At 38.1% G+C, this 20,998-nt stretch overlaps 1 protein-coding gene across 1 annotated transcript in view; it reads left to right on the top strand.

Annotated features, from left to right (window-relative positions):
• PLCXD3 (phosphatidylinositol specific phospholipase C X domain containing 3) overlaps positions 1-20,998 on the top strand; it is a 162,717-nt gene that overhangs the window by 88,163 nt on the left and 53,556 nt on the right. Inside the window, exon 2 of the mRNA XM_084781471.1 lies at positions 10,648-11,356. Coding sequence (XP_084637597.1) covers positions 10,648-11,356 — 709 coding nt within the window. The remainder of the gene's footprint in view (positions 1-10,647; positions 11,357-20,998) is intronic.

Genomic DNA, 20,998 nt, shown 5'->3' with positions numbered 1-20,998 from the left:
CTATGTCTCAGTCTCTTCTCTTTATGAAAGCTCTTTTCCCAGTGTTGTTATTCTGGGTTAGAAGGTTGCCGTGTGTTGTTATTGGGTTAATGGTTCACTGCACGGCAAATCTTCGGGGCGTGATTCCATCAGACTTAATGGCGAGCAGTGCCCAGCAGTGAGCATGTTGCATTGGAAAAGGAGAGACCCGCTACGACTGCTTTGCAGGAAATTGCGTGTAATTTAGTCTTTCAATTGCTCTCCTTGTGGATCTGTTGGTAATCTTGGAAGAAGAAATTCATGTGCATGGGAGAGTTGCTAGTTGGCAGCCAATTTTCAGCCCTTGACTGGGAACTGTCACTTTTAATGGCTTTGCCATGAGCTCATCTATGAGCTAAGGAAAAGGATCCAGCAAATATATAGACTTCTTGATGAATGTTTAACCTCTTTACTCCTAGGAGGCATCAGGGTAACAGGATTTTCACATTTAGCATCTGGAACCCTGTACCAAAATACCAAAGTATGATAATCCACCTCTTTAACTTATGGTCTCTGGGGTGAGCTAAGAAAGAAGGATTCAAAGAAAATGAACTTATAGACTTGCCCAAAGAGACATTAAAATTAAAGTGTGATCGAAAAGCTAGCAAGAAGTGGGGCTTCCCTCTTCTGAGGAGTAGGGGAGGGGGATTAAGAGAAGGAGGGAGGCAGGGCTGGGAGGTGAGGAGGGATGGGGCTATGACTAGGGTGTAAAGTGAATAAATAAATAAAATTTTAAAAACTAAAGCATGATAATGTTGGATTTTCCATTGTATAAGGATTCACCTCAGTTTTTTTTTTTTTACCAGAAAAGAGAAGTCTAATATTTAAAAATATATTTCATTGTACCAATTGTATCAAATGAAGTATCCACATTAAGTTGCATCTCTGGGCCATTTAATCATTTGTTTGATTCTAGAAGTACTTGGTGTGTGACACATATTCATTATCTTTGATGAAAAGAAAACTTTTGTTTTTTAATCAAGACCCAGTCATTTGCTGGCGGATTAAGTCAAAAGCATATGTCAAAAATGAGAATAATCTTTCACATTTAAGGTTTTAGTCAGTCTTCCAAAAAATACAAACAACTGATTGGTTTAATAAGTGTGATAAATGAAAATTAATGAGATTAATTTGGGGCTGTCAGGTGAGAAACAAGTGATTAATTTGGAAGGCTTTAACTTCTCTTTTCCCCCCTGTGAGGTTGAGCATCACATAGTCACAACTAGAGAGAATCAATTGTTTTCCACATCAAGGAAAAGTAATTTGAGTATAACTCTTATTTTGTAATATGTGTAATTTCTCCCCATCATTACATTGATTCTTAAAAGTAGATTTTTATTGTATTTCCAGAAATGCTATCTGTTGAGTGGGAGATGTGCTGAGGTCAGAGTCTTCTGTGCCCTGAGTGAGGTGGGCAGCGTCACAGAGGGTGGAACTTAGGGATTTAGGAGAAGGAAGCAAGAGCAGAACCAGCAGCACTCCAGAGGCTGGTACTGAAGATGCACTGAGAGACAGTAGATTCAGCAACCGAGGTCTAGTCACCAGACAAGCCTTTAGTGATGGCATGTTCAAATTCTTGGGTAGCGGGGATTATCAAAGTAAAGAGTTATAGTAAGGGAGCTGGTTACAAGGTACATTACTGGGTCACAAAGCCAGCTAGTGAAAAGACAGGGAAAGCGGGGGATCTTGCTGGTGAATGTAGGGCTGGAACTGCGTATCTTTTCCTCTTACATTAGGTCCATGCTGGAGACTGAGGTGAGCTAATGTGTGAGGAGGAAGTCTGAATGGGCAGAGCAGGGATGCTTGGGATAGTGCTCATCTCAAAGCCGTACTTGATCACTGTTTTAAGGGTCTGCACAGCACTCCAGGACACTAGCGTTGGAATGAAAATGGAAATTAAAGCAGTTCTGAGAGAGGCTGTTTATTTCTAAAAACAGTAATTCACTCAACACGGTACAACCTGAAGACTGTGTGGCTTGAAGGACAGAAAAAGTTGAAGGCAGACTGAAGGAAAAGACAGAAGTTGATGAGATAATTACATATGCTGATGGACACAGGGAAGGGCAGGTCTGAAGGAGTTTGGGACACTTAAATTCAAGATATCAATAAAGCAATGGAATTTACTTCAGTTATAGACAGGGGTTTCTGGTATGAAGACTGAAGTAGATGGTGTGAATTTTTGACACATCCACAGAAAAAACAAAGCAACTAAAAATTGGACTAGGTCACCAAAATGAATGGAGAAAATGAAGGTCATAACTTGGATATAGGCTCAGTTGGGATCTGGAAGAACAAGAAAGTGAGGGAGATTGAGAGAGGACAATGACAAGGAAAGGAGAAGAAACTAGGGGAAAGGTAAATATTCTAAGAAGTGCAACAGCCCCAAGTGCTCAAAATGGCTGAGCAGATTTTTAAAAAAATTTGTTATGGTGTCATTATCCGTGCACATACCAGACTGTGTGCCAAGAAGTATAATGAGGTCACAGAGGTGATAGGAAGGTTGTCTTTCACAGCCAATTGTGATATTCCTAAGGTTTCACGTAGGCCTCTGAGATCATAGCCTTATTACCGTGAGAGGAGGAACCAGATTTGGTAAAGAGAGAGCACAGCTAATCTTCAGCAACACCTCTACTCCTGAGACATCACAGTAGAATTCAGTGACAGGGAGCAGGCCTGAGGATCCTGTGTAAAGTGACCTCGTCTGGCGCAATACGCAAAAATGATTACTTTTAATACAAGTAGCTATTTCACTTCTGTAGTGTTGACTGTGCAAACAATTTTGACTGACTGATATGTATAAAATATTTGGTGTTTATATAGCTTGATGCTGTATTGACCCCACATATTTAGAAATTACCTTTTAAAATGTTTGTTTTGGTTTTGAAGGATTTCACTCTGGTGTAAAAATCAAGTGTATACAGGGAGCGTTTTAGATGGAGAGTAAGAAACAAGGATAGAGGATAATTGATAACCATAATTAAGTATCAATAGTGACATCCAATATCCAATGATGATTAAAGATTGTTGTAGACAGATGAATTATGAAGTCAGGGGGAGGAAAGTCCACCATGATTGCTAGAAGGGCTTCACACACAGGAAAAAAAAAACATTAGGATTCAGACTTCCATACTGGAAAGATAAAAACAAACTTCACTCCAGTTTTTTCTCTTCTCATGGAGCATGGTAGCAGCACCAACCACCTTTCTTATGTCCTAGAAATCAGTCACAAAAGGAAGCCCTCCTTTTTATATCCTTACCCAGGAGTCATTTTTGGTTCATAATGGACAATAACATTCATGCTTTCCTACTACTATGGTGTTGCTTCTGTGATCATGTGACAACCAGGTTATCAGATTATCAAGAATCCAAGAAACTTGCTGCCAGAAGCAGCATTCTTGGAAGAATGGGTGCGGAGGCTGAGTCTTGTGTCTTGGGAAGTCACAAGCAATCTCAGTACTCTGCCAGCGTGAGGATGGCTGGTGTCTTTGCCGTGACATAGTAATAGCCTGGATTCAAAGGTAGAGCTGTGGTCATTGGAACTGAATCTTTATGCACCCTTCAGACTTTAACTTGCTGGGCCATTTACTCTGAAATTGACTTGATACGTCTTCTTCAATGTATATTATTATCCATAATTTTGTTATTTGAAGAGAAGCTAAGGTCAAATACAAAGAGCAACCAGAAATTCATCTGGAAGATCTTGCATGAATAACACTGGATGGATATGGAGGAGGAGCACTAAGTCTATATCATATATCAATTTTATTAATATAATGGATGAGAGTCTTTAGACTTTTTTAAAACAACAATAAATATGATAGGGTTTTTTTTGTTTTATATTTGTGAATCTTGAACATGTAGTGCCTAGGTCTCTAATTTCCAACAAACATTTCTAAACATCAATTCTGCAACTTCAATATTCATCTGCCCCACGCCAAGGTGAGCTTGTACAGCGACCCTGTGTACATTTGTGAAGATGATATTCTCTTTTTCTTAAGTGAACAGATGTTCTGCTAGTTGTAACAGTATAAAAAAGGACAGCAATTTAAACTTAAATTACTGTTATATTTATGGTATTATATAGTATTAACTTATAATTCTAGTATGGTATTGACTCATTCCTTATAAAAGTCTCATGAAGAATTTTAATTTAATAAGATAGAAAATAAAGGCCATATTAATGGCTAATGACCTGATAATCCTCTAGTCTTGTGCCATGTGTCTTGGCCGCATTCTTCGCACAGCTCCTTAATACTACCTATAGTGCATTCCATTGTCTAATGTATTTTAATCTAAAGCCTATTTAAACATCTCTCTCTCTCTCTCTCTCTCTCTCTCTCTCTTCCTCCTTCTCTTTCTTGACAGGGATTTTTGTACCCCTGACTGTCTTGGATCTTGCTCCATAGATTCAGGCTGGCCTTGAGCTCAAGAGTTCCTCTGCCTCTGCTTGCTCAGTGATGGGGTTATAGGCCAACAATGAATGTATTTCTTAAAGTATCCATCTTGAAAATTAGTATACTTTGAAACCAGATTCTACATATCAATTTTATCAAGCAATCACATTATCTTTGATTATCATAAGGTACAGTTAAACTATAGCAAGTCTATTTTACTTAGGATTGTGCAATAATTTCTTAATTTTCCCCCTTACAATCTGTGTTTTAAATGTGAAAAGATATCACCTCTTAAGTGTTGATTTTAATCATCATATGCATATGTTGCTTATCATACCCAGAAAGATATGAATAGTGAAGTCCAGTAAGCCAGGAGATAAGATGGACTATTAAGAAAAAAATTTAATTAATCCAAAGGAAAAAATGAAAAGGCCAAAACAGAGTAAGAAACAGGTAGATCAGTAGTAAAAAATGTGGCAAAATGGATCATCTGTCTTACTGAGCCAATCCAACTCAAGGACAGCCACTGACCGAGTCCCAATGATATGTTGTGCATAAGAAACTCCTTTCCATATAAAAACACAAAGATAGTAAAAGGAAACAGCCAAAACCATATACTGAACTAACCTCTGGGACTAGGAATATCATCAAGGGAAAAGAGGAGGCATATTAGAAAGATTAATGCATTCAGAAGATACAATACTTATAAATGCTTATGAGCCTACTAACAAAGCTTCAGAATCTTAAAAAGGAAAAAAAATGACTATGTTAGTCGGTGTTCTATTGCTCTGAAGAGACACCACAGCCACAGAAACTCTTATGAAATAAATCATCTAATTGGGGCTTGCTTACAGTTTCAGAGGTTTAGTTCATTATCAGCATGGCAGTTAGCATGTAGCTCACAGACAGACATAGTTCTGGAGAAGCTGAGGGTTCTGTGTCAGCATTCACAGACAGCAGAAAGGTGAGAGAGCCACTGGGACTGTCTGAGCTTCTGAGAATGCAAAATCCACCCCCAGTGACACACTTCCACCAAAAGCCCACACCTACTCCAACAACGCCACACCTCCTGATCCTTCTCAAGTAGGGCCACTCCTCAATGACTAAATATTCAACTATATGACCATATGGGTGCCATTCTTATTCAAATCCCAATGACAAAAAAATAAATAAATCTTTATGATTGGTTTTGAAACTTCTTTCTTACTAATTAATAAAATAAAAAATTAATAGGAATATGAAATATTTGAGCAAAATCATCCATCAAATCAACCTAAAAATCATTTAGAGTATTGCAACAGAATAAACATTCTTCTGAAATGAACACGGAAAGTCATCAGATAAAAATGAAATAAATCTGACTACATATTAATAGAAGGAAATTATAATATTGGTATGCTGGCAGACTCCTGTAGTCCCAGAAATCAAGAAGCTGAGTTCAAGGTTGGCATGAGGGACAAAACTCTAGGCTACATAAAGTTACAAGAAAATGCAGTGCCACAAATAAAATAAAAAGATTGAAATGACACATGTATGAATGTTCACTGAAAAAATAAAATAAAAATAAGAATGAACATATATTTCTTAATATATAAGTATTCAGGAAACAATACATATATGTTACTCAAAATTCAAAGAATATCACAAGGAAAATATGAAATTATTTTAACTGAATGAAAACAAAAACAAATTTGGAGGACATAACTAAAACGGTGCTTTAAGACAGAGAGAAGAGGAAGAGACAGAGAGACAGAGAGAGAGAGAGTGACAGAGTGACAGAGAGAGACAGAGACAGAGAGACAGAGAGAAACAGAGGGGGGGGGTGAGAGAATGCCAAATAGCTATATTCAAAAGTAACAAAGCCTAAAATTTTGGGCAATGATCTTAAAGCCTACCCAATAAGTATTAGAAGTATTATAACCACTCAGCTAGAGTGAAGAAAGTCTTAACAAGTGGACAAGAAACTAATCAGACTCTCAATTTCCAAAGATGTGAGATCACCTTCTTGGGTTCAATCATTAAGGGCCAGAGCAAACACAGGAACCTGGATAAGCCACATTTGTGGATGGGGTGCCAGACCTTTGCTGTGAAGACAGGACAAAACCAGCCCAAAACAGTGATGGTTACCTTGGGTTCAGATTGCTAGTTTGAAGCCAAGCATGAGAGATGTCAAGAGTCCAGTAACACAAAGTCAGCACAGGACAAAAGGCTAGATCAGAGACTATAGAAGATTGCCAAAGGAAGAGGGCTTTCCAGTCTTAAAGAGAAAGGGAAGTGGGGGAGTATCAACAGAAAGAATGGATCTCGGGGACAGGAGAGGCTCCAGGAGCTCTGCGGAAGAGGTGAAGGAAGGACTGAGGGAGCTGGAGGGGTCAAGGGTACCACAAGAAGACCTACAGAGTAAACTAACCTGGGCTGAGCTGAGGAGTTATATGGAAGAATGGGAGAAAGGATTGAGGAACACCGAGGGGTCAGGGACCTACACAGTGAGCTTGTATGGGTCCTTGAGGCTTCACAGGGACTGAACCACCAACCAAAGAGCTTGCATGGCTGGCCCTAAACCCCCTACACATGTGTAGCAGATGTGCAGCTTGGTAATCATGTGGGTCCCTAAAAATGGGAGTAGGGCTGTCTATGAATCACTTGCCTGATTTTGGACCCCTTTCCCCTAACTGGGCTGCTTTATCTGGCCTCAGTGGGGGGGGGGGATATACTTAGTCCTGCTGCAATTTGAGGTTCCAGGGTAAGTTGGTTCCCATAGGGATTTCCCTTTCTCTGAGAAGAGGAGAGGGAAGGGGGGAGTAGAGGTGGGACTGAGAGGAGAGGAGGGAGAGAAACACGGTCAGGTTGTAAAGTGATTAAGTAAATAAATAGATGAAAGAAAAAAAGAGAAAGACGTAGGACAAATTTTTCTGTCTCTTTTTCAGTCTCATAAAGTAATGCTTATAATTTAAGATCAAACAATAGAAGACATTTCAGTGAGCTTGTTGACACTAGGAAGTAGCATTGTAGATAGGATTTAAAGACATTAAAATTTTCACTTCGGAAATATTTTCCATGTTAGGCTATTCACTCTCACATCAGTGCAAAGACTGTCTTTTGTATCAACTGATGTAACTTTTTTCCAAAATAATGCCTACAGAATAAAGAAGCCCCAGTACACCATCTCCAGACCTTGCTCTTTGTACACAATGGCACCACCTAACTTAAAAGGAATATTGGCAAAGACATCATTGTTTCTTTCTATGTAATTTTAGCAGTTTTTTTTTTAGTGTTAATGTTCTCTTATTTTGACCTCAATGTCATACCTTCCTTGAATGTCAACAAATAACATTATTTTAAAATTATTTTGTATTTTCACAATTAATTATTCGCATGCCCTTTTATATTAAAAAAATACTTACTGTGCACTACATTAAAGAAAGGTGAAACTAAAGCCATATTGAAAAATCATGAAAGAAGATGAGATAGTGGAGTGTGCCCTTGCCTAATGATATAAATGTAGTTAATAGCTATTGTAGGGGGAAGTTGAGGCATGTTTTTCCAGCCTGTACCCACAAGGAAGGTGTTTGTGCTCCATTGAATAATCTTTGTTCATGATGCTATAAGTGCTGTAGTTGAGTTCAGTGGGACACACAGTCATTAAAAACAGTAAAAAATAAAAGGAAGGAAGGTCATGACCCTGGAAGACTTGGAGGGAAGAAAGAGATATATGCAAGAGTAAGATGACAAAAAGGGAGGATGTATATGATCAAATTATACTGTATATAAATGAAAATGTAATGATAAAAATTTAAATTCATTATTATATATAAATAATTAATACTAATAAAAGCTACAAATATGCACAAAAAACCTCAAGACATCATTAATAGAATAAATAATCTAGCTATATTTGCTTTAATTCTTCTTGCTTTTAATTAATGTCTTTTACAAGCTTGGCATGGTACCCAGTACTTTCATCCTGATTCTGTCATAAGGTATATTTGGTGACTTTTCTAGGATGTATGTGATTATTTCACTGTTTTAATCTTACATCATTTAGTTTTAAGTCTTCCTAAGTGCAGACACTTCTGTGTGTACATCAATTTACAGTAGACTTTGCTCAGCTTCTTTACTTGATTAGGAATCAGATAAACTGTTACTAATAAATCAATATTCAGTCATTTAAACACCTATAAAATATGCTAGTGCCAGGTGCAAAGGTCCAATTTTATTTATTCAGAAATAGCTGGCATTTTCTTGCCATATCATTAAGTAAGATAAATAGATCATCCTGCTTGAGACTAAGCTCAACATAGCATTTCTGTTTGTTTGGATGATCTTTTATTGTTTAAAAGTCTAAAAATTCAAGATATTCTCTGCTCTAAAGCTTACAGATCATAATTTTCTGAGTACTAAAGTACAATGTATTGTATCACAGAACCTGCCACAGTATCTGAAGTTGATGCTCTTCAACTTCTTTCTATGGACTCTGCAAAAATAAATGGTTATATGCATGCATGGAGACAGAGCACATATAGGTACAGCTATAGAATTTAGGCAAGATAAATATTGAAAAAAAGTAGCTCAAATAGATTATTTGACAAATTCCTTAAGATGTTGCCTCCAAAAATTTAGAGGTACTTGCGCGCGCATGTGTGTGTGTGTGTGTGTGTGTGTGTGTGTGTGTGTGTGTGTGTGCGTGTGTGTGTTTTAGGTTGAAGAAGTCAAAGATCTACAAAACAATCAGTGTCTTATGGGACCTATGTCAAAATCAGGGCAACAAAATGAACTCAAGAGAAGCTAAGTAACAGATGGGAAACAATGGCTCAGGGACAAGGTCAGGAAAGGGAAAAAAAAGTGTCAAAACCAGAGCCCATCTGCCTTTTCTGGTGTGTCAAGCATCCAGGATAAATGAGTTCCACTGTAAAGACTCAGTAATCATGACCTAGAGCCAAAAGGGAGATTAGAAGGATAAAACTCAATGTTAATATCATTTTATAAGGTCCTGATCACATGTCAAGTATAAGCAAATCATATTTAGAAGTAAACCATAAGTATGTCAATCACTACATTTAAGAATGTTTAGCACTCATAACCTCCCCAGGTACATAGCTGAACAAATAGTTCTTGTTATCCAGTGGAAGGAATTATTATGAATTTGAAAATCTATTCCACAGAGAGGGCTTTCTGTTGAGAGAAAATATCTGTGAAGAATGGGGTCTACTTATTAATATTTAAGCACAGCCAGTTGTATTAATTTACAAGAAATTTCATTGTTTATTTGGCATGTAAAAAGCATTTTGTCTCATAATAGTTCACAAGTACAAGTCGGAAATGAAGATAAAGATGACAACATTGTACTATACTCTTAGCTCTCATTCCTAGATCTTATTATCTCTCTTTTGTTTGACCAAATGTATGAGGTGAAAATTCATACTCTGTTTATCCATGTGTGCAGAGGATCTTTTATTTGATATATCCCTGTATGCTTAGAACAAAAGGAACCTTTGAAGGCTTTCCCGTTGCTATGACAAAGTGCATTATAAGAGCACCTTAAAGAAGGGGAAATTTATTTTGACTCACAATTTGAGGGTGACTGACAAGGAAAGAGTAGTAATGAGCTCTGCCCCAGTCATGGCAGATGTAGCATAGAACAGCTAGTCACACTGGATCCAGAGTCAGAAAGCAGAGAGAAGAATATGGATACACCATTCACTTTAGCTCTCTCTGTAGTATTTGGTCTAGAGCCCCCAGACCACAAAATGGTGCTGACCACATTCTGGGTAGATTTTCATACATCAATCAGCTGTTTCTGAAAACATTCTCCTAGGCGATTTTCAAATTCTATCACAAGATTAGCCATCATAGATGGTAAAATTGAAGACAAAGCACTTAGTCCTTGTGACTTTACATACATCACACTTTGTGAATAATCCTTTACCTTGCTGGTATAGAAAGCCTATCGTTGTGAGTACAGTCAGCTTAGTTCACAGTAGATGATTATGTGAGTCTTGAAGTACTGATTTGAAGGAAATTGTTTACTATTTTACTATCAGTTTTGATCAACTGACATGTTCTCTTTCCAATACCAAACCACTCAAAGGAGCCCACAAAAAGTGTGTATTAAGTAAATATTGCCTTGTAGTTCCTTCATCCCATCTGAGGGAGAGAGATTCCTTTTCAGGAGGGAAAGAAGTAAAATGTATGAAAGATAGGACATTAACCACATTATACCTTTTTGCTTTCCCAGGGTCCCATGATTCTTTCAGCTTCTACATTGACGAAGCCTCTCCAGTAGGCCCCGAACAGCCAGAAACTGTCCAAAACTTTGTCTCTGTGTTTGGGACTGTAGCCAAGAAGCTGATGCGGAAATGGTTAGCCACTCAGACGATGAGCTTCACTGGTCAGCTGGGAGCCGGGATCCGTTACTTTGACCTTCGGATTTCCACGAAGCCCAGAGACCCAGACAACGAACTGTACTTTGCTCATGGCTTATTCAGTGCCAAAGTCAATGAGGGTCTTGAAGAGATCAATGCATTTCTCACAGATCACCACAAGGAGGTAGTATTCTTGGACTTCAACCATTTTTATGGAATGCAGAAGTATCATCATGAAAAACTGGTCCAAATGCTGAAAGACATCTATGGGAACAAAATGTGCCCAGCCATTTTTGCCCAGGAAGTGAGTTTAAAGTACTTATGGGAGAAGGACTATCAAGTATTAGTCTTCTACCACAGTCCAGTGGCTCTGGAAGTGCCCTTCCTCTGGCCTGGGCAGATGATGCCAGCACCCTGGGCAAACACGACAGACCCTGAGAAACTGATCCAGTTTCTTCAGGCATCCATCACTGAGAGAAGAAAAAAAGGCTCATTTTTTATATCTCAGGTGGTACTGACACCCAAAGCAAGCACTGTGGTCAAGGGTGTGGCAAGTGGCCTCAGAGAAACAATCACAGAAAGGTAAGTGCCTTTCAGAAAGCAAAAAAGAATTGTCTAGTAGCCTAACTCATAGAGCACAAAAGTGATGGCGCTAAAATTGTTATGTATATGCACCAGTTTGCTAGGGTAACACAGTACTACAACTGTTTGCCTTAAGATAATCGGTTTCTGCTGATGGCTGGCAGTTCTGGTCCCTTGCTTTATAGATAGATCACCAACTGCCCCTTCCTCAGATGGTCTTTTCGCCATGACCCTCCTTTTTTAATATGGACACAATTATACTGGATTAGGGTCTGACTACATTAATTCATCCTAACTTGATTAGTTCTTCAAGTACCCTCTTCCCAAATAAGGTTATATTCATAGGACTTTAATGTATTTTTGTGTGATACCTATCTCTGTATAACAACATATATTTTTAAAAATGTTTTATTAGTTTATTCTTGTTACATCTCAATGGTTATCCCATCCCTTGTGTCCTCCCATTCTTCCCTCCCTCCCATTTTCCCCTTATTCCCCTCCCCTATGACTGTGCCTGAGGGAGATTTCCTCCCCCTGTATATGCTCATAGGGTATCAAGTCTCTTCTTGGTAACCTGCTATCCTTCCTCTGAGTGCCACCAAATCTATCAATAACCATTGATGGAGAAAACAAAATATTCCATGACAAAAACAAATTCAAACAGTACCTATCCACAAATCCAGCTTTATAGAAGGTACTAGAAGGAAAACTCCGTCCCAAAGGGTCAAGCTACAACCAAACCTACTCAGGAAATAGATAACTATACCATGGCAAAAACACAACTACACAAACGCTCGACTGAAAACAACATATATTTTGAGACCAGACCCCTCGGTTGTAATATTCCTTTATGTATTTGTGAAGTACTCAATACCTTAGAAGGCTTGTGCTCTACTGTTTGCAGTCTTTTTCATGTACTGAATGCCATTTGATATATAACAACCATGAGAAGTAGATATTAACTTACAGATTAAAATGTCTAGGTGGGCTGGAGAGATGGCTCAGAAGCTAAGAGCACTTGCTTGGTCTTCCAAAGGTCCTGAGTTCAATTTCCAGCAACCACACGGTGGCTCATAACCATCTATAATAAGGTCTGAGGCCCTCCTCTGATGTACATGCAGGCAAAACACTGTGTATATGATAAATAAATAAATCTTTAAAATAATAAAATAAAAAGTTTAAGTCTAGGAAAATATAATATTTTCCTTTAGACTTCTTTATCAATGAATGATGGAACATATATTCAGACCCCATTACTAAGCTCCATCTTGTACCCTATACATTACATATTCTGCCTTTTTGGAAAGGATTGTTTGAGAGAGAGAAAGCAAGCAAGAGCCATTGACATCTGACAGGTGAGTGATCAGATGTATTTTAGGTAATAATTGATGCAGACCACAAGGTAGATGGACAGCAAGTGGGTAAGTAGCTAGACCAGTTTTAGCAGGCTCATTCACAGTAAGTGAGGAAAATTTGAAAGAGGATGATATGAAAAAAGAACAGGATAGTACAGTGACTAGTTAGCTTTGTGCTCTGCATGGGAGAGATAAGAATGAAGTTTCTGGTTAACAGGCAGAATGGAGGACCACCCAACAGGCCAAAATTTGAAAACCGTCTTAGGTAGGAAGCGGAAAATGAAACTATGCAGCTAGAGTCAAGCTAAATTTAAAAGCCATTTAAAGCACACAAGTAGATGTAGCCAATTGAACATTAAAATTATAAGCCAACTTATTTGGAGCTATTGGCACTTGGGGACAGTGAGAGGCACAGATCACCAGAGTGGAAATATTCTTCCTTAAAGAATGAAAATTGTTGTCTGTTGTCAATGTACTTGTTGGGGGCAACCTCAGACTTTGACATTGAAATGTAATTGCAAAGCTTTTTAAACGAATATCACTGCAAGCCCTTCCCTCTGTTTCCTGTAAGATCTACCTTTTTTTCTTTTAAGGCTTATGCCCTCACTACTGCTGCATTGATTGATAGATGGTGGTCCCAATAATCTCTCTGTGTGTTCCATTGCTGCAGGCTCGGTCTTCATAGGTATCATTGAACATCTATGGAGATAAGAGACATTGCCTAATCACCATGATATAAATAATTGGAAGAGGAATTTCAGCTTTTGTAGTTTTTATCAACATAATATTTTCATTGATTCTTTGGCAATTGCACATCATGCACCTGAATCACACTCATTTTCCAGTCTTTCCATGTTTACCCCCACCCTTGTTTTGTTTTGTTGTAATTTTAATTCTTTCCCCCCAGATATCTCCCCTGATGACATGTATATGACTTTGTATGTGAGCTAACTGTCCTCCTGTGTAATCTTCTCTCCTGCCCATCCTTCTTGTTTTTACCACTTTCCTTTGCATGCACTCTAACTGCTGTCAAGAGCCTACATTCTTCTCCAGATGCTTATCCAAATATTCACCCAATAAAGAAACTTTTTATCAAATAGCACCAATTCCTGCTAACACTAATTGATCTGATCAATGGCTACTAGCCTTCTCACCAAATAAGCAAGCAAAGGGGTACACGCAGGGATGTGTTATTTTAGTAATTGTAACCCATAAAAGCTTCACATTCTGAGTAAACCCTGAGATCTACCTCACTCTAGCGTGATTCATCTTGTGCAGCTGGATCTCCAGTTGCTAGTCCACTTAGCCAGTAGAACTGGTTGACCTTATGGCCTTCAGTGTGGGTTGTATCTTGGATTTCTGGGAACTGGAGAGGATATTTAAAAAGCCAGCTATACTCCTATGTAGTTTTGGGGGTGACACCGGGGAGATAAAGAGTGAGAACCACACATAAACTAGCAAAGACAAGCTATATCTCACAGGAAATGAAACATAGGAATCTCCAGGATGGACTGGTCCTATCTCTTGCCATGCTGCCTCCACCTTGGAAAAAAGAATCTGTATTTTTTACTTTTGTATTTTAGGCATGACCCAAATCTCCTGTGATCTCTTCAAGTTCCCAAGAGTGTATTCATTTCAGTATACAATTCTCTATTTAGGAAAACATTTACCCATATGACAAGACTGTTTTTGCCTTATGGCCAAGAATCATTCCATGCTTTTCCACATAGGAGCATGACCTCTGAAAAGCTACGTGGAAGAACACATTTAGAGAACGAATGGCTTTCATTTGCCTTTTATAGCATTTGATGCCCTTTAAAAGCTTCTAAGTCATATGTAAACAACTTCCTGGTTATTTATACTCTATTATCCTACTATTAAAGTGAGGCTCGAAGAGGAACTAACAATCAGACATTAGGGAAGATCTGAAAAATTGTATGTTACACAGCTCTCCTCAGAGTTATAATGTACATTATCATATAAAAGACACTTGAAAATAGTTTATTTAAAAATTCTATTTAAATTTAACTAGTAGTGTTTTCCACATACTTTTTAAAGATAATACTAACAGGCCATAAAATTAATTGTGAAGAACTGTCTTTAGCCATCTGTTCTTACTCAATATCTCTCATTTGCTTGAGGCTTATATATCTGGAATAGTAGAGCTGTGCCTCCAAAATGAGAAAGATGAGCATGGAAAACAGCAGAAAAGGGGATTTTAAAAGTAGATAGGAAGACCCTAGAGGTGTAACTCTTTCTTTTTGGCAGGTTCCTATCCAGCCTTGAGTGTCATTTGCTTCAGCCCTTCCACAGCACAAACACCCTTATTTAATCTATATTATAACCTTAGTGATCTCTAATTTTCCTTCAAGATAAAAGAAAAGAAAAAAGGGACTAAAAATAAGAGAATTCTTTAAGTAGAAACAATTTTTACCCTCTAAGATCACGCAAAATACTTGCCAATCATTTACAAATCTATCTGCCTTGTAACCTGGCCATCATAGTATTATGTGCACTCAGTAACCATGCTTGGAACCTGGTCTTTACATTAGTGCTATGTGCAGTCTTGAGCTGAGCTTGTAACCTGGCCTTCATAGTTTTATGTGCACTCTCCAGTTGTGCTTGTAACCTGGCCTTCATAGGAGTGCTATATGCATTCTCCAGTCCTTCTTAGTCTTACACTGCTGGTTTTAGTGTTCATGTGATGTCTGGGCTTTTTCTTTGTTACCTTTGGGATGGAGTTGGGGTAGAAGGGGGAACATTCTAGGTTTCTAGACAGAGCTTGATAGGAAAAAGTCACTGTCTGGTCTTGGCTACTAAAGACAATTTGCCTCCCTCTAAAAGAGATAGTGAAGGAAAATTTTTTCTTGTCTCTTCTTCACATCAAGTGAAGAAGCCTAAAAATAGACTGAGTTTTTCAACTATCCTATTGCCTTTAGTGCCAAGACTGTTCACCCTAAAAGTTCTATGTTAAAATCAAAAGATGTAACGAACTTTTTTGTGACCAAAGAAAATATCACCACATAGTTGTCAGGCATGAAACTTCAGAATCTGCATCTGAAAATTTGACTTTTGAGCTGAATCCTGCATTTGACCAGCTTGCTTCTCCTCAGTTTAAAAAACCCCTTCTAATATTTTGATTAGCAAAATCTCAAGCATCCAGGCATAGAGCTAGTGGTTGAAGTTGTGTGTAGCTTTCAGGAAAACCAAATCCAGCCTGGATCTAAGGTCCTCAACTTTCAGTCTGGCCATATTCCAAATACTACAGATGTGTTTTCCACATTTCAGCAATGACAAAAGGCACAGATTTTTATTTCTTAAAGACCTATTTTTAATTTATTTTTCAAACACCAGCTTTTACACCTCACCCCCACGGAATTCACACATTCTTAAAAAGAAGGTGTGCGTCTTGAGTCAATTCCTTTCCTAATATATGGTAGTCTATTAAACTCCTGCTTTTTGTTTCATTTTTAAAGCAAATATCTGTGTCATATTTTCAGGAGACAATGTATCCTTTTAAGTAAGTTAATATTGCTCAACACTCTGTATGATTACAATAATCATACTGTGATATTATCCGTAGTCTTAAGGTGACCTCTCTTGCATCTTATACTGTTTTGCGTGTATTATTTGATATGGCATTCGTAAAATCTCTCAGATGAAGGCACCATTATTATCCCATCTTAAAAATGCAAGGAATAAGTATTAAAAGTGTTACACAACTTCCCTTCATAGCACAGCTAAGAAAAGGTAGATGCAAGACTTAAGCCAGGGTGCTGTATAAATTCCTTCACTCCTGTGTGCATTTCTATTCTGCTCTGAACACTATATTTCAAGTGTGCGGCTATAGAGGGTCTTAAAATCACTCTATTGTCTCTCTGTTATTGGGAAGCTCTAAAATGTGACTGCAATTTTGTTTAGATTTTACTAAATGGTATTATCCGAACCAAATTACTCAGTATATTCAAGTGGACTAGGTTCAATTCAGTATTTATCTATTGAGGTCTCCAAATAATGAAATATATTAAGAGGTATGAGGTGTATTAAAATGGTGAGATACCATTGTTACCATTGCATATCAAATAAGTTTGAAACAGAATATCCATAAACTAAATACAAATTTCATAATAGTGAGTGATCAAAACCTATAGATGTATAGGATTGATGTATGGTTCCTGGAAATGTTTTGACTAGCTTTAAAGGTAGGATGTCATTTTGACAGGCAGAGATCTTTAGGGGGTGGCTCACCAGGCTGAGGAACTGGAAAGAACAAAGTACAGACAAAGGACATTTTAGGAACAAAAATAGAATTGATCACCATAAAATAATGCCAATGGAACATGAAACATAAGTGGGGGACAGGTTACCTAATATTATTGGACCATCTAAGCTTGCTAATTGGTGCTTAGAGGAGTTAGCATCCTATACTTACATACAGATGAAGGAGGTATGGGTGCCTGAGTACTGCATTTTAAGAAGATGATTCAGATCCTTGGGAAAAAAAGTTTGAGGTTGTATACCTATTAAGAGAAAATTACATCTTAAGAAGGGAGACAAATAGTTTGAAGTTGCAAACTTTTTTAATGCTCTAAGAATTAGGAGGACAAAGATCACTTGTCACAAAAAGTCCATCTAAAATTTAGTCACACTGAGAGGAGCATTAAGGTCATTTTGTAGAGAAACTTTACATCTAAAATAAATATGTCAATTATACCTTATGCATCAATAAAATTTATGAAAAAAATAAAACCACAACAAAATGGAATGCAAAGAACATGGAAGATGGGTCAGGGGGAAATGAAGGGACAATTTTATGACTAAATTTAACCAGAGTTGTATTAAAAGAAAATTGAGTGGTCAGATCGGTAGTAGACCTCAGAGATGAAATAATACAGATGTGTAGGTTGGCTGAAGAAGGGAAAAACTGAAGCTATGCTCATGCCCACCAGCTCAAAAATGGGAGCAGTAAATGCTGGAAAGAAACTCTGAATAAGAAATGTTAGCACGAAGTGCTTTCGTTCCACTGGTAGTGCTGCCCATTGGAATCCTGGGAAATCAATCATAGCACCATTCAAGACAATGTGCCGTAGATATAGAAAATGGGAGCTCTGTTTACTAGGTCCTAATCAATATTCTCCATGACTGTGATGTAGAAATTCCAGGTTGTTGTTGTTGTATGCACCATATTACCCAACTGGGCAAACACGGGGAAGGCAACTGTAGTTATTATGCTGCTCTGTTGAACCAGGGACTTTGTTGTATGCATGGTGTGAATTGTGTGCATTCGGCCCTCCATACAGCCTAGCAACCCAGGTATCGGTAGCTGGAAACTGTGGTACATATTTATAATCACAACAGTTGAAAGGGAGATGAAGAATATCAGGAATTGGTAGCCAGCCTGGGCTAAATGTTGAGAAGTGAGCCTAAAAAAGCAGAAGAAAAGAGAACACAAAATAAAAGTTAAAAGCAGAAGAAAGAAGGGAAATAAGGGAAATAGAGAATAGGTGGTAGTGAATCTAGTAGATATTAAAATTTGAGACTAGTACCTTATTCATATTTTTGAGAGGAAATATCTCACAACTAGGACTTGAGAGATGACTTGGTTGTTAAAAGCACTGGTTGCTCTTTTATGGAACTTGAGCTTTTATGGAACTTGGGAGTTCTCAGCAACAACATCAGCTTACAACCATCTGTGTCTCTAGCTCCAGGGAAATCCCTATATCCTCTACCGGTCTCTGTGGTACTGCATACATTTGGTGCACATACATACATGCAGGCAGACCACTCCCACACATATAAAATAAAAAGAAGCAACCCTTTAATTAATACATTAGGATTATTATATAGGTCTATTTTACCCTCAGTTCCATCCTTATTTTTGTAAATCTGTACAGCTTGGCAATAGATACATGTTAATATATTATGTGTTTACGCTGAGAAACAAAGAGCATTCTAAAGGAAAGGAGGTCTGAAGTGAGTGTCATGGGATTCTGGCATGGAGCCACTGGAAATTACTGATATAGAATAACAGACTTAAAAGGAAACTTTGAGGTGACTGGGTTCAATCCTTCTTGCATTGTATCTGTTTGCCATGTGGCCTTTCCTGGTTTTAGTAAGAAAACCGAAAGCTAAATGAATACTAAAGTGATCCCCCCAGGTCACAACACCAACAGGCTGCCAAAATAAGATTAAAATCCAAGTCTCTAGGTTCTAGAACAGAGTCCTTCAACAGCTCATGGAAGTACGATGACCAAAGAAGGAAGAAAAAGTCTAGGGAAGATCAAAGAGCATCACAGTACTGACACCACAAGGGGGAGATAAGCTTGTTATCTACCCACATGTTTTACAGTGTCCTGAATGTCTGAGGTATAAGACCCAATATGCGGCCTGATGACTGGTGCATCAGTATTTTTTTTTATTTTAAATATTTTTTTTAATTTTTCACATATGCCTTTATATTATTACAGATATATAAAATAAGCTACATACAGCAAGAAGAACCACAAAACAATCAGGAATCATATAAATGCTACATTCATAGTGTTTTGGCTATTTGTATTTGGCAACCTGGAAGAAAACATCTTTCCTATCTTGGTGAGCCTAAAATTCTGAATGTAAATCAGTATCTATCATACCTCATCTCTATTAACTTAAAACATTATCTAGACCTGAAAACAACTTAACCCCTAAACACTAAGCTTAATTGTAAAACTAAACTATTTGGTCTTCTACCTTATCCAACACTTGAGAAGGAATAAAATTAATTATCTGAGTGAACTGGAAGTGCAGGTTAGCAGCTTTGAAAGTGAACACAACAACAGAGACAGTTTGCTGCCTGAACAGTCACCCAAAACTCTCCACAACATTGGAGTATCATCTTCAGTCTTCTGGCCCAGTGTATCTGACAAACACATTTGTGAGGCAGGAACTACTGAGGACTTTTTTGCTGGACACATCTTCTCTGGGCTCTTTGGTTTTGTGCCACGAAGCTAGTCAACTTATCTTTCTTGTCCAGAGGGAACACCACCAAACTTTGAGCTGCTCTATTTACGGTTTATTGTCTGGAAGGTGTTCAGCTACAATATCAGACTTCTCAACATCATTTTGGAGCCAAGAAAAGCCTTACCATGACGCTGAGTCTGAGATTGGTTCCATAAGAGCAGCTTGTTGTCACCACCACCACCCAGGACGTGCCATCAGATAAATCAGCAGACTAGTAGAGCAACTAGTAATAGATTTTCTACTCAGCAGAAGGACAATGGTGTCTCCTCAGTTACACAGGTCTAAGGAGGAAGAAGATTAGAGGCATTGTGGAAGGCATTGTGAAAAGTCACTTCCTATATAAAATGTTATTGGAATCATGGTGTTAGTCCCAAATATATTTTAAGAAATTGAAGGTCAGAAAAATGAGATCATTTACTTTGGTACCAAAACCAGTAGCTGGGGCCTACTTATATGCTAGATCTTTTCAAACAGGTGTAAATGGAATTTAATGCATAAAGGAAGTCCCAGAAAGCAATCATTCCCCAGCTCAGAGCTTGGCTATCTGGAACATGTTGACAGTGACACTGTGAAAATGCAGATTTCTGGATACTTCCCTCAGAGACTGATTCAATAGTTGGTGCCTCAAAAATAGCCAGTTTTAGGACTCTGATGAGCCTGCGTAATGTGTTCACTTTGAGTAGTGTTGCTCATGACTATAGGCTAGCTGGGTTTAAGCCTGTCACTGTGTCTGGGGAGAACCAGTCTCCAGACCCACGAGGGCCCTCCTCTGTAGACTCAGGAAGCTCTGCTGTAAACTGAAGTCATAATTCCTTTACCCTTAAGATCCCAATTTAAGTACCTGTTTGTTGGGTCTGTCACACCTGTAATTTATTTCCAAAAGTCGGCCATTTTCCAGAGCATTATCCTCTTATGCCACTCGGCTGGATCCCAGTGTTATTTTGAAGATATGAGTACAACAAAGTGATTCCTCTGAGGAACCTTTGTTCCCCTCTGCTAAAAATCACATTTATTCTCATGCCAGGAGCTGAGTAATTTCCAGGCTCAATTAATATTATGCCTGTGTGCATCCTACTTGTCCCCTAAGATGATTTCAAGCATCATGAAAAGGAGAAAGTAGGAAGAAAAGGAGGATGGTGGCAGGGGAAGGGGAGAAACTATTATTGTTGTCATTGTCGCTGTTATTGAAAAACATCTCACCTTAAGACTGTGATGTAAGGTGACTTCAGCATGGGTCTGTTGTGGTCTCAAAAGAAGAGGTATCTGTAAAAACATCTTTATTTTA

Source organism: Acomys minous (genome assembly GCF_964271855.1).
Source record: "Acomys minous genome assembly, chromosome: 5".
Lineage (NCBI taxonomy): Eukaryota > Metazoa > Chordata > Mammalia > Rodentia > Muridae > Acomys > Acomys minous.
This window is presented reverse-complemented; position numbering and strand designations above follow the sequence as displayed.